Source organism: Hibiscus syriacus, unplaced genomic scaffold (assembly GCF_006381635.1).
Source record: "Hibiscus syriacus cultivar Baekdansim isolate YM2019G1 unplaced genomic scaffold, ASM638163v2 tig00110118_pilon, whole genome shotgun sequence".
Taxonomy (NCBI): Eukaryota; Viridiplantae; Streptophyta; class Magnoliopsida; order Malvales; family Malvaceae; genus Hibiscus; species Hibiscus syriacus.
In genome coordinates, this window is record NW_024062595.1 from 750,241 (window position 1) to 764,940 (window position 14,700).

The 14,700-nt window shown below is 35.8% G+C and overlaps 2 protein-coding genes across 2 annotated transcripts; one reads left to right on the forward strand and one right to left on the reverse strand.

Moving 5' to 3' along the window:
* The first annotated feature begins 229 nt into the window (after nt 1–229).
* On the forward strand, nt 230–6,507 carry LOC120215436 (putative E3 ubiquitin-protein ligase LIN-1). Its single transcript, XM_039213131.1, has 16 exons — nt 230–1,312; nt 1,401–1,464; nt 1,556–1,876; nt 1,972–2,057; nt 2,131–3,408; nt 3,488–3,632; nt 3,716–3,949; nt 4,033–4,342; nt 4,421–4,545; nt 4,631–4,750; nt 4,843–4,974; nt 5,053–5,175; nt 5,255–5,365; nt 5,833–5,976; nt 6,073–6,324; nt 6,461–6,507. Exons 1-16 carry the CDS (start codon nt 363–365, stop codon nt 6,476–6,478), a joined length of 4,413 nt encoding a protein of 1,470 aa, XP_039069062.1. The 5' UTR covers nt 230–362; the 3' UTR covers nt 6,479–6,507.
* Nucleotides 6,508–6,615: 108 nt separating this feature from the next.
* Nucleotides 6,616–10,248, reverse strand: LOC120215437 (cation/H(+) antiporter 20-like). Its single transcript, XM_039213132.1, has 3 exons — nt 10,069–10,248; nt 8,974–9,996; nt 6,616–7,907 (listed from the first exon to the last, which is right to left on the reverse strand). Exons 1-3 carry the CDS (start codon nt 10,246–10,248, stop codon nt 6,642–6,644), a joined length of 2,469 nt encoding a protein of 822 aa, XP_039069063.1. The 3' UTR covers nt 6,616–6,641.
* Between the last annotated feature and the right edge of the window lie 4,452 nt (nt 10,249–14,700).

The following is a 14,700-nucleotide window of genomic DNA, read 5'->3' on the forward strand; positions in this document are numbered from 1 at the left end:
TTCGAAAGGACATGAAATCTGCCCCTTGAAGAGTTTAAAATTGTTGATCGGTGATATACTAATTATTCCATTATTAAACTAAACATTGATTTGTAATATATTAATTAGTATATTCTTGAACTAAACATTGATTTATAATATATTAATCACCAAATGCTTTGATCGTCACTAAAAGCAACAGCCACAGCCGGCACAGCTAACGCCACCAGCTAATTCAAAGGCCGGCCTTCACCTCTATTTAATTCTTCTTCTCATAATTCCATTGAACAAATTTGAATATAAATTTTAATTTTTGATGGTTACTTCTTCAGCAAGGTTAGCTGTTCATTAAAAGTTCGATTTTGATTGTGTTTTAAGAAAAGATGGCTGGGAACTATAGATTTGCCATGGATCAAAAGGATATTGTAAGGACACTGATTACAACTGTGGGAAGTTTCACTCAAGATCGGTTGATCGACAAAGAACAAAGGGTCCAACACAAAGAACAGTGTGCTGAGAGATTAGCTGCCGAAGATGGAAGCTCGGGAAACGATTCCGAGGTTCGATATTCTGATCAAGCCGTGCTTGCAAATCTCGACTGGGGAATCGATGCCCTTGAAGAAGCTATCAATACATCGAATATTGAAACTAAGCATGCCAGGTTAGATTATGCTGAGAAGATGCTTCATGTGTGTGCTATGTTGACTTCGGATCAGAAAACTGCTGGTGTCCCTAATCCTTACCTATCTGCATGGGCTTATTTGAACCTTTCGTACCTATGGAAACTGCGGAACGATGTCCATAACTCGGTTCTTCATGTTCTCGAGATGTTTATAGTCGAACCCTTTTTTTCGAGGATTGATTTCGCTCCCGAACTTTGGAAAAAACTGTTCCTCCCACACATGAGCTCAATTGCAGGGTGGTATGCAGAGGCTAGGCATAGGCTTATGATGGAAGTAGTCCCTGATTCTTCTGATATGTCTTTTACAGCTGATTTGGATCAATTCTTCAAGGAGTCTTTGGTTTTCTCGATGAGGCCGGATCAAATGAATAAATTGAAGAAACTCGAGCAACTTTATAGCGAATCATTAGACGAGAATACACGATTGTTTGCCAAGTACTACAAAGATTGTATGAATTCTGATTTGAGTCCGGGTGCTAGCAAGAAAGTTATGGCTCCTATGTTACCGATTGCTGAGCCACCAATGACTCCTCTACACGAGGTGAGCCGGTCGATCCCGGATTATGTAAAATTCGGTCCTATACTACCTAAAAGCGCAGGATTTTCCCCGGTTCTCAAATCTAAACATTGTGGAAGAGAAGGAAACAACAGGTTAGCTTCAATTACAAGTAAAATACTGGGTGACTTTGTTTTTCAATTAACTTCTTACCATGTTCATTTGCACATTTGGTTATGGCAGAGTGAGTTTAAATTCTTCAGCTTTTCTGCATGACATGAATGAATCTGCTGCATGGGATTCTCATGTAAGGCCGAAATTCGAATTGATTCAATTATTTCGTTATCGATAATTTGGAGGATTTTCTTTTAGTCATGCCTTTTCTTTTATGATCCCAGGATGGTGTACCTGAGGGAAACGAAGATGATTCAGATTATGAAGCCAATGATGGTTCCATAGGATTAACGGTTCAACAACAGGCGAAACTTAATCGAACTCGATCCCCATCGATCTTTTCACCTGCAGATTCACCTAGAACGTCTTCCTCAAAAACTTCATCCCCGAAGTCCGATGTGAACTCCAGGAAGGAATCGAGATCGTTGTTGCGTCTTCTATCATGTCGAATCGCTGCTCCAAGTGATGCTATCTCTTTGCCTATCTCACCTAGCAAGAGTAATGATCATAGCATAAGCTCAGCAGATTCGAATGGTGAAGTGATAGTATGTAACAATTCAGAAAATACCAAAAAGGAATTTTCATTTCATTTGTTTCTTAATGCATTTGAAGCTGAAATGTTTAACACCTGGAAATGTAGGAAATGCCGAAAAGCTGTAGGAAGAATGATGGTCGGCCTTTGAGTACGAGTTACGATTATGTGAACATCCGAACATCAGAAAACAGGTAAGAAACTTGCTATAATAAAGGATTTCAACATCCATTTTGTGATGTTTTTGTACTTCCTTTTGTTTCTCAGTTTTCAGAACGAAAGTGATGAAGGTAGCCTTAGCTACGTTTCGCTCCCTTTATCCGAGAAGCTGACTCCACATTCGAAAGCACTGAAAGATTTTGTCTGCCCCATCACAGGCCAGATCTTCAATGACCCTGTTACACTCGAAACAGGTCAGACTTATGAACGAAAAGCTATTGAAGAATGGCTTAACCGAGGGAACACCTGTCCGATTACTCGGCAACCGCTCTCTTCGAACGTACTGCCTAAGACAAACTATGTTTTGAAGAGGCTAATAACATCTTGGAAAGAGCAGCATCCTGAACTTGCTCAGGAGCTTTTATATTCCGAAACACCAAAGGCTAAATTCAGCTCCCCCTTAGGGAAAGAAATTGTATTGGTGTCCCCATCGAACCAAACATCTGAGTTCTCGAACTTCAAGGCCATGGATGATCATGTAACACAAAGGGGTAAAAGGTTCACACGACCGGTGGTAGCCACATCGCCGACCAGTGTGATATCACAGGCAGCAGTTGAGATGATCATCAACGAATTAAAACCTTTTGTGTCATGTCTATGTACTTCAAACAACCTAGAAGAATGTGAATCAGCAGTGCTTGAAATTGCTAGACTATGGAAGGACTCAAAGGGTGATGCTGCAGTTCATTCTTATTTATCGAAACCAACAATCGTTAACGGATTTATGGAAATACTATCAGCTTCTCTTGATAGAGAAGTTCTTAGGACCTCGATTTACATCCTTTCTGAGCTACTTTTCGGGGATGAGAACATTGGGGAGACATTAACAAGTGTAGATTCAGACTTTGATTGTCTCGCTGCTTTACTCAAGAATGGCCTAGCAGAGGCTGCAGTTGTTATGTACCAATTGAGACCGTCATTTGCTCAGCTTTCGTCTCACGACCTCGTCCATTCCCTTATGCAGATCATACTATGCAAAAACGAAGAATCAGTTGACCTTTTGTTGATGATCAAACCCAAGGACGCCGCTATAGCGATGCTCGAACAAATATTGATGAGAGGAGACGAAAACAGCCGGTCCTTAAATGCCTTGACCGTTGTTTCGTCGAATGGAATTGCTTCCCTGGTGAAGTGCCTGCATAGGATTGAAGGAAGGAGGTCTGTTATTTCCATACTTTTATGTTGTATGAGGGCAGATAAAAGCTGCAAGAATCTGATAGCAAACGGAATCGAACTATCATATGTTCTCGAGCTATTTCACACCGGCAACGATAGTATACGAGGCATATGCGTAGACTTTCTCTCCGAATTGGTTCAGCTGAATAGGTATGAACTTTTCACATTACTGTCACTCCATATCAGACCGAATTTCAATGTCGAAATCATATTTCTTCATTTCTTATAGGAGAACGCTCTGCAATCAGATGTTACAAATAATTAAAACCGAAGGAGCTTTTAGCACCATGCATACTTTTCTTGTGTATCTTCAAATGGCTCCCATGGAACAACAACCTGCCACTGCCGCTCTTCTTTTGCAACTTGACCTCCTGGTTCGTTTTTAAAAAAAAATTATCTCGAAAAAATTGTTCATGTACACTTATAGTAGTTGTAACACATGCATGAAATTTTCCAGGTCGAGCCACGGAAGATGAGCATTTATCGGGAAGAAGCTATAGAGGCATTGATCGAAGCACTCCAAAAAAAGGAGTTTCCGAATCAACAAATGATGGTTCTCGATGCATTGCTATCACTTCCTGGCCGCATTACTTCCTCAGGGGAGTCCTATATTGAATCATGGCTACTCAAGGTTTCAGGGTTCGATCACCCTTACAATGCTTTAGTGAAGGCAGACTGGACTGAAACAACGGTAGGCATTAATTTCCAAAACGTATTATTTTTAAAAAATTCTCAGGAATTTGGGTCGATCTAGAATCATACTGTTTATTGCAGGAAGGGGAAGAGAAAGCTGTGTGTTCATGGGAGAAAAGAGTGGCATTTTCCCTTTGCAACCATGAAAAGGGTTGTATTTTCAAAGCATTGGAGGAATGCTTCAAAAACAATTCCTTAAAAATGGCGAAATCATGCCTTGTGATTGCTACATGGCTCACTTACATGCTTTCGACACTCCCCGATACCGGAGTACGAGAGGCTGCTCGCGAATCGTTGCTTGACGAATTCATAAATGTCCTACAATCATCTAAGAACTTGGAGGAGAAGATATTGGCGGTCCTTGCTTTGAAAACCTTCATTAATGATCCAAGTAAGTGACTTCACAATTGCAGTATCATTTTCATCTCCATATCAAATGATTATTAACTTCGAATTGTCGTATTCTTAGCTGCCATTGAAGAACTGGGAAAGTATGCTAAATGCATATACAAAACTTTGAGAAAGCTCAAGAGGAATTCATTTGTGGCAAACGAAATACTAAAAGCTTTAATGAATTTATCATCTGTCAATGCAGTAAGTTCATAGCTATTCAGTTCCTTAATCATAAATACTAGAACACGTCAGATAACTGATTGAACATTACATATTCGGCTTATAGACAGAAATGTGGAGCTGTATCGATGTCGTCGAGTTAGATTTGAGCACCAATGGCGAGGTACTATGTATGGTTTATTTTAAGGGTTGTTTGATAAGCAGTCATTCAGATGGAACCATAAAGGTTTGAGCTTAATTCACTTGATTCACTCAAACGAACATGCTTACATTAACTCGACTCTTCCTATAACCAAAGTTAATTTCCGTTCCCGATAGGTTTGGGATGCTGGGAGAAGACGGTTAAGGCTGGTTCAAGAAGCTCATCATCACATCAAAGCTGTTACATGTTTGTATGTTCCATCTTCAGGTGACAGATTATATAGTGGTTCCTTGGACAAAACGATTCGGGTAAACAATCTCATGTCCGATCCAATATCGGTATCTTTGAGCCTCTTGATTGAAACATCACAAGCTTTTTATTTGCAGGTATGGGAATTGAAACCAGAAGAAATACAGTGTGTTCAAGTTCATGATGTGAAAGAGGCTGTGCATGAATTTGCAGCAAATTCTAAATTTGCGTGCTTTATTTCTCAAGGAAATGGAATTAAGGTATGGACCTTTGGCCTTTGTGATTAAAATTAATGCAGAACAAGTAGTTTAGTTCATTAAAAAATGGACTTGTTCGTAGGTTTATAATTGGTCAGGGACTCCAAAGCATATAAATTTCAATAAAAGTGTGAAGTGCTTAGCCATGACCGGAAATAAGCTATATTGTGGTTGCTCTGGATACAACATACAGGTTAAAACCCTTTTCCAACACTTCCTCAATTGAAGTACTCATCTATAGTATTCTTGTTCCATATATTTCAAGGGTCAACTACGTATTTGATCACCCAACTATTCGAGTGGTTCTGTTTAGGTCACTCAGTTACCTTTTTCTAAATTACTATGTTTTGATTTTATTTTGGATACTCGCTGTTAAAAAAACAACAGTGATTCTATTGATGTGTCATCTTAAGTAATGTCATGTCATCATTGATATTTTTTTAAATGTCACATCAACAATTCTGTTAATTTTTTAACATGTTTCCAAAATGAAACCAAAACATAACATTAAGTATAATTTAAAAAAATAGTTGATGACCAAAACAGAAATAATGGAATGATTAAATACGTAATTTATCCTATTTTAAAAGAACCCTTTAAAAACAACCCAAATACATAAAATGTTGAATAATCAGGCTGAAATAAGAAAAATTATGGCAGGAGCTGGACTTGTGCAGTGGTACAGTGAGCACATTCTATATAGGAACAAGAAAATTGCTGGGAAAACAAACAGTAAATTCTCTAAACATACATGATGATCTTCTCTTTGCTGGTGGTTCTGCTGTTGACGGAATTTCAGGAAAGGTAATATAGACATACATACATATATATATATATAAATTATATACAAGTGAAGTATGTTAAATGTTAGTGAGCTAAATCTGGATGTATGAATGGAAGGTATTCTGTCGAAGCAGCAAGGCAGTAATGGGAACATTTCCGACGGGATCCGACATCCAAAGAATTGCAGTGAACAATGACTTCATATTTACAGCCACAAAACTTGGGATCATTGAGGTTTGGTTGAAAGAAAGAATGAGCAGAGTCGGTTCCATTAAAATGAAGGGTAAGGCACATGTAAAGATTACATCCTTGGTTTCAGACATTGATGGCGGAATGCTTTATACTGCATCCTCTGATGGAAAAATCCAGGTCAGTATGTAGCTATGTTTATGTATCGATAGAAAATACAAAATCAATATATGAATTATATTAAAATTTAAAATTTTCAAGGCAATAATCGCTCGCTCGCTCACTCCCTCTTTTGGTTTTGGGTTTTTGATTACAGGTTTGGGCTCTGGACTAAATTGGGTTCCAATTTGTAATTATCTATCGTGTTATGCGACTGTTATAATTAATAAAATATTACTTCAGTTGAGTAGGTATTTGGTAATAAGGTTTTTATTTAATCTTCTTAAAGACATATTGACAACCGAGTTTTGATTTCTAACTGCCTAGTAATTGTATAATTACACCTCCTTTGATATCTCTCCCATCCCTGCAACTCCATCATTATCATTTTGATCCACTTTTGTGACCGGCATTTCCTCCACTTGACTCGTATTGTGCTGTTGCATTACCAACACCGATGACAGCACATGGCGATTAGACGAGGCTAACAAGTCCCCAACAGGGCCTAATTCAGCATGCTCGGCTTGCCGGTCCGCCAATTTCGCCACCGTAGGCGACGGGAACCTTCCTTTTCCGACCACTATAAGATCATATTCCCCACTTTGTCCCAATCCCAACACTTGTTCAACAACGTTGCTACCTGTCTTTTCTACATACTCCACCGTACCATCCCACTTGCTTCTAAATTCTGCCACTACAGCGTCATCCGATTCCTTTTCTTTTTCAGTGGTGATAGAGGCAGTGGAGAAGCTGTAATTCTTTTCAGTGCTCTTGCTGGCTGATGGCCTAAAAATCAGGCCATCTCTTTGTATTTCTTCCGTCTCAACGAACCGCACAACGTCAACTTTGACTGCAGGGTGTTCAGCCATTCTACCGCCCAACTCCAAAGCCTCCCGATCATCCTGTCCGCCGAAGAACAATATGCAGACCCTTTGGGCTCCCTTATCAAACCCTCGGTCCACGAGCACCGCCACAGAACATGGTGGACTTTTTAGCACCCGTTGGTTAACCAATCTCCAGCCATGACCTACATTGTCTATTGTTTGATGGTCACCCTCTCCCCTCCATTGTTTGTGGAATGGTAAGATGATCATCGTCACCCTTTTGGTCTCTGCCATATGGCAAATATCCTCATGGATGGTGGATAATGTGGAGATGGCTGTGCTGGGCCAAACCAAGACTTGGCCCAATTGACTATAGGCTTGGAAAGCTCCGGTGACTCGGTCTTGCCAGCCTCCTTTACGGATCCTGTTAATGAATGGAAGCCCATTTTTTCGAGCCCGATGGACCATTATGATTGATGAAGAGCGTTCGGTCAGTTCCACGAGGTGCATTATAAAAAGCTTAAGTTGGGATTTCTTGGTGCTTCTTGTTGACTCTATTAGGTTGATGATTGAAGGTACATTACCGGTGCCATGGAGGCAGGCCAGGATCCTAAGCTGGTCTTTCGACTCGTCAGTGTTGGTCAAGTCGCGGAGTTTTCGGCGAGCAAGGGCGGAGGAACCTCGGGCCGGCTTGTAGATGGCCATAACGGTTGGGGTTGTGATGAAGGTAGTGAAGAGTGCCATGAGAACCAATATAGCAAAAATCTCATCGTTGAGCACCTGCAAACATAAAAAAAGAATTAAACTATATATTTAGTTTATATCACTTCAAAACACGATAAATTTATGTTTTAATATTCGGTTTTATTGTTATTTATACTTATTTGATTTAAAACTAAATGTAAAGATTAAATTGCCAACAAATTTACAAGTGAACTTAAAGTAAACGATCTAACTTTTATTCTCGTGTGACAGACTTCAACATCCTAATACCACTTGGGTTGAAATTTCAGCTCTTTCACAAACAAGTACGACTCATACAAAACTAAAAGTAATAATGTCCAAATTAACCCCACAACATTTATTAAAATATCATCTCGACTCATATTAATTTTTGGAGAATTTTAATCCTCAATATTTTATTTTAGCAAAAAAATAATGTTAACATTTAGTTGAATAGTCACTTTGATCCATTTTCTTATCTCATACATTTTAACCCTAAATATTTCCTTTAAGGATAAAAATCATTTATTTTGAAGTGTTAAAAATTTATTAATTGATGGTTTTTATTTATAAAGAGATTTTTTTACCCTGTTAAAAGTAAAATGTTAAGAAAGAACCAAATGAGTCAAAGTGAGCGTAAGAGGTGTTTTTTAATTTTATGCCAAACTAATATATAGACACGTGTGTGTGTGCGGAAGGGATGAAATGGTCTTTTGAGCCTTGAATTAACCAATTTGTATAGGTATCATCAAATAATGTAATCAAAAATCAATGTTAATGCACATTAATTATTAGCAAAACCAAAACCAAAATGAGTTAATAAATCTAATAAAATAATATTCAATGTATGAACGATATATGACTCAATATATAGTTAGTGAATAAAATAATAATATGCTATTAAAATTATTTTATAAAAAATAGTATGATTTTTGTCTGTTATACTATTAATATTCAAGATTATTGTTTCAAACAATGTATCTTAAAAAAATTAAACTCGAGTTTCTCTAAAAGTGTTATACACTTAACTATTGATAATTTATAAATTATACGATGATACTGTTAACTTAGTTAATAAATTAAATATTAATTATAAAAAAATATAATAGAAGGGAAAACATACCTTTTTCTCCTTGCCAATGTTGAGAACAATAAGTTCAACCAATCCTTTAGTGTTCATTAAAACACCAAGCACCAACGACTCTTTGAAACCCATTCTGAACATCAACGCCACCGCAAACGTCCCTATAATCTTGCCTGCGCACGCCGTCGATATTACCAGCGCCAACAGTCCCCAAGCTTTCCCGCCTTTGATTTTCGCCACATCGGTTTTCAACCCACTGGACGCGAAGTAAAGCGGAAGAAGCAATCCCGACACGAAATCTTCGATCCTCTCTATCAACTTCTCAGCAAAATCCCCTTCTTTGGGTATCGTTAATCCAAAGATGAAAGCACCGAAGATTGCATGGATTCCGATAAGGTCGGTCATGAAACCGGACACCATTACACCGGCTAAAGTTAAGCAAATATAGGCCTCGTCGATGACGTCTCGCTCCGGGGAGCAACGGTGAGCCACCCATTTCATGGCGGGTCGGATTAATACCAGCATGAAAATGACGAAAGCGACGCCGGACAGAAGGACCCAGATTGATATCAAGGGGCTTTTTGGTTGACCGGAGTCATTTCCGGCGAGTGCGACGGCGAGTGCTAGTAAAATCCAGGCGGCGACGTCGTTGAATGCGGCTGAGGCCATGGCGACTTCCCCCACTTGGGTGGTTAACAGTTTGAGCTCGGCTAAGATTCGTGCCAGGACGGGGAAAGCGGTGATGGAGAGTGCCACTCCCATGAAGACTAGGAACTGACCGTACCCGACTTTATCGGCGCCGTCGACGGTTTTCCTGAGGACAAACGCTACGCCAATGCCGCAGATGAAAGGCAGGGAGATACCGCAAAACGCTATTCCAAACGCCTTACTGCCGCTTCGACGAATAGAGTTTAAATCGAGCTCGAGTCCGACGAGGAAAAGGAAGAAAAGGAGACCAATGCTGGCCACCGTTTCAAGCCCCGGCATACTCCAAGCCGGAAATATTCGGAGCATGTAACCTTTGTTCCGACCAAAAGCAGACGGTCCAAGAAGAATCCCTCCCTGAAAATATCATAAGATTTCAACAAAGGAAGAAAGATGATTAAAGTGGTAGAAAGAGACGATTATACGTACAACAATTTCAGCAATGACTTTGGGTTGGCGGAGGGGTTTGAGAAGAAAAGCGAGGAATCGGCTAAGAACAAGTATTAAAGTGGTTTGAACTATTAGCAAAGGGAAGGCGAAATTGAGTGGATTATCACCTTGCCATGCTCCATTCGATGATGTTTTTATGGAGCTTATGTTAAAAGCCATTTTTTTTTGGAGACGATGACGGGTTGGATTGATGATTGCTCTAAATTGGTACTAATTTGTTCATCTGATTATGGAGGAAATTCGATTTGAGGAGTCAACTGAACTTGCCAAGAGTTGGAATTATAGACGATGGAGGGAGAGGGAGGTGGCAGATAAGGTTATTTTTAATTATTATTATTATTGCTTAAAGCTCAAAAAGTACCTTGGGAAAAAATAGTTTTATGTAAAATTAATTTAATTGAGTCTTTTTTTTTTGTTAGTATAAAAAGTAATTAGTCTCTTCTACTAAAAAATATGGAAACTATAAACACATAATTGCCTGAATACATGGAGCCCAATATGCCAGCTTCCTCCGCTAGAAAGCTCTTGACCTTAAAGTCAAAAGCATTACCATTCACTAATACATGACATTTGTCAAGGAAAAGTTCAAAAACACAATTCTCTTTGAATATCCCCATTAGCTGACACTAAATAACGATTCTCAATTGCAAAGCGATACAAAATAATTAAATTATATCTAAAAACAGAAAAAAAAAACCCGGCCGACGCAATAACTTTTTAATATTTTTTTATGATTTTCATAATTTTTGTAATTTTAGTTTTTTATTAATTAGTCGTTTATATAGTTTTTTTCTTTAATTTATTTAAATCTATTTTATGTTTTGTTGGTTTTCAGTTCAGAATGTATATATTTATTAATTAATGTCAAAATTGATTAATTTATAAAACTCTCAATAAAGGGGTCAAATAATTTTTTAAATTAAAAGAATTTAGTTAAATGTAATTTTTTTCATAAAGACTAATGATTATTTTATAATTTTTATTGTTGAAATTTTTTATTTATCATGGTTTTCAATTTCTAACAAATAAGAAATGATTTTTTTAAATAAAACAAAAAATACTTTTGGGAAACTAAACGGAACCTGAATAATCGGTATTTCTTAATGTTCAAGGTTGTTGTCATTTAAAATTTACCTCTCGACATTAAAATTAAATATAGAGGGTTTAAATTGGTCGTTTTTATAGTAGTGGAATTCATTTGCTTTAGGTTATATATGCTACAGGGGCCTATAACGCAATTAACCTTAAATTTATCTCTTCGCTTGCTCATCTTTATCTCCACCCATTTAAGTATTAAAGTGTTGCGATCATTGGCTGGTATAAATACGGTACCAGAATGTAAAAATTAAAAAAAAAAACTTACAAAATTCATGTCCATAGATAAACATTTAAATAATTAATTGCTAGATAACAAATCCAGGTGGACCAATAGAAAAAAGTATATTATAAGATGGTTTGGCCTTTTGAAGTTGTTTCTTATTATATTTTTTAAGGATTTGTTAATTACCTTTTAAACGTACATACATTTACTTGGTGTAAATAACCATGCATCAATTGTTGAATCATTCAAGCTTGTAGTTGATGGTAATCTTTTAAAATTGAGAAATTAAGCCTTTATAATGTAAATGTCTAAGGCACCATACCCTACAACATATTATTAAACAGCTTATCAAAACTTTACGCAAAAATTTTATTCTCTCGAAAAACCCCTTGATAAAAGAGGAAAGAGGTGTCGTCTTTAGGGATGATAATGGGTCGGGTTAGGATCGGATTAGGTTGGATTTTTGGTCAATCCAACTCGACCCAAAATATTTGTATTCTTCACTTGAACCTGACCCGAGTCAAAAAATATATATCCTTCACCCGACTTCAACCTGACCTTACATGGTATAAATTAATGATTTAATTAAAAAAGTAAAACTTTAAGGAAATTATATTATTATCCTCGGGTCGTTTAGATCGGATTTTTTTTTCACTTTCTACCCAGCCCGACCTGACCTCACCGCTCAAAAATTTAACTCGATCCGACCTTAAAAAAATCTAATCCTAATGGATTGGGTCAGATCAAAACCCGTCAGATTCGGGCTAAATTATCATCCCTAATTGTCGTCCTCAGAGGTCTTGGATTTGAGCAACTACGTTTTCAAAATATATGTGTTATCAATAGTTAAGAAATATTATAAATATATATTATCTTATAATCACTTCGTACTATTAAAAAAATTATCATCTCTCTTGTATCGTCATCACCATTGTTCTCTTTTCTAAATTTAATATTAAATCGAATATTTAAATTTGTTTTTGTAATTTATATAATTTTAACGATAAAATTAATAATAATACCAATTTATACCTATTAATAATATTATAAAAAAATTAAAATATGCCAAATCGAATGGAGATTAAATTTCACATTTCAACACAAAAGGACTAAAACAAGAATTAGAGCAAATTAAGTATTGGTGGAAGTAATGGACATATTTTCCATCGAAATCCAGAATTTTATTCCGAGACGTATCCTCTTCTGAAGTTAATACGTATGCTAAATTTCTAAGTAGTAAAAACAAAAGCTGTTGCAATCACTAATCCTAGCTTTACCAAATAACCAAACATAAAACAATAAAATAATTTTGTGCATAAAAGAAAATGTAAGAAACATTGGTAAATATTATAATATTTTCAAAGAATATAATGCACTAAATGCCAACTTTTTTGTTGCTGTTCACAGTTAATTTTTCTTGGCGTGTGCTTTCTTTACACGTCTCAATTCCTGTTATTTCCTATTGCCACCTCTTGCTTTATTTTCCAAATGATAATATCAATAAAGAAAAATTCAATGAATGGTCCTTCAACTTTAATAAATCTTTTGATAATATACTTATACTTTAAAAAGGTTCGTTTCTTGCTCATTTCGTCTACCAAGTGGCACCTATACAACCCTAACACCGTCTAATGTAAAGTAACAAAGCACGTCTCTCCAATTTTAACTTAACACGTGACTTATTTTTTTTAAAAAATTTACAATATAAATTAACATACAGCATCGTCTTATGATATCATATGATAAATAAAAATAATTATATTATTTTAAAACTAGAAAATAACATATGATATTATTGTGTGATGTCATGTCTTAAACTTATTCATAAATAAAAATATGTGATATCATGTGCGGTGCGATGTCACATATTTCGACGATAAAGTCTCACCTGTAGTATGTAGATAAATAATTGATGAAACTCAAGTTAGAGTTTATAAAAAAAAAAATAGAAGTGTGAATTCTATTAGCGTTTTAAGATTTTTTTATTACAAGGTAGTTAACTAACTGCTAAGTATTGACACATTTGATTCTTACATATAATGTCTTGTTGTTTGAATGCAACAAAAACTGAACAGTACATGCATGAACCAAATATTTTGTTTTTCCTATTTTAAGATGTGAATGCTGTTTAAAATTAAATGGATATAAAGAGTTGAGTTATAAGGTGATGATGCCCAATACACAGATTACATCTTTTATAACACGTGAAGATTAACATGATATTCATTAACATTTATTTTTCACTTTTTGCTTTGCTTGTTTTATTTGAGTATTAAATTAAACTTTGTTATATATTACCAAATAATAATAAGAATCGATAGTATTGTAAGAAAAAAGCAGCCTGGTTTGTCCCAACTTTTTCAGGCAAAAGTTGTTCATTGATAAACTAATATGAAAGCATCTTCCATTTGAAAATTATGTAATTACTTGTGTTTAAAGGTGTTTACCCTTATTTGCAAACAAAACTATGCTTTTACAGGGTGGACCATATCTATAGTCAATGGCAAGAAAAGGAAATTAATAAATGTAGTTCGAAATTAGATGAATGTAGCCAATAACAAGTTGATTATCATGTTCTTGTTCCGGATCATTAAGATCAGATAAGGATACATAATTTTATGTTAAAAGATAAAAATAGATTTTCGATTAAAAATTCAAAAAATATCTAAAATATATAAGAATTTAAAATTTTTAAGGAGATGATTGCCTTCACCTGCTCTCCCTCGGTACATCCATACAAGATAGTGAAATCCCCAAGCCATCTAATGTATTTTATCTCTTTTTTGGATAACTAATGTATTTTATCTTTTTATTATTGGATATATCTTTTAAAAATGATTGTATACTCAAACTAAAAAAATTTCAAACCCCAAATTTATGGGATTCACTCAAACTCATAAATAAATATATTTCCATTTGTTACTTAACAACTTGTAGAAGTCAATCAATGAATGAATAGCAACTTGTATTACTGAATCTTAAGGCAGGGCGTCCGTGAGTGGAAATTATGCTTAGGCAATTGCAGCTCATGATGACTGGTTGACAATCGATTTGCTTTATAATGAAAACCACATTTTTAAGCGAAAAAAGTTAACCTGCATGCACCGGCCAAGGAGATAATGAAAGGAACAAATATAATAGTTAAGTTATAATTAGATCTTTTTAACTTTCCTTAATAACTAAAACAAATCCTTTATATCTTTTATCAGTGGATTAGATATTAATTTAATTATTATCATAATATTTAACAGAATGCGAACTTAAATATGTTTGAATGTATATTATTTTTT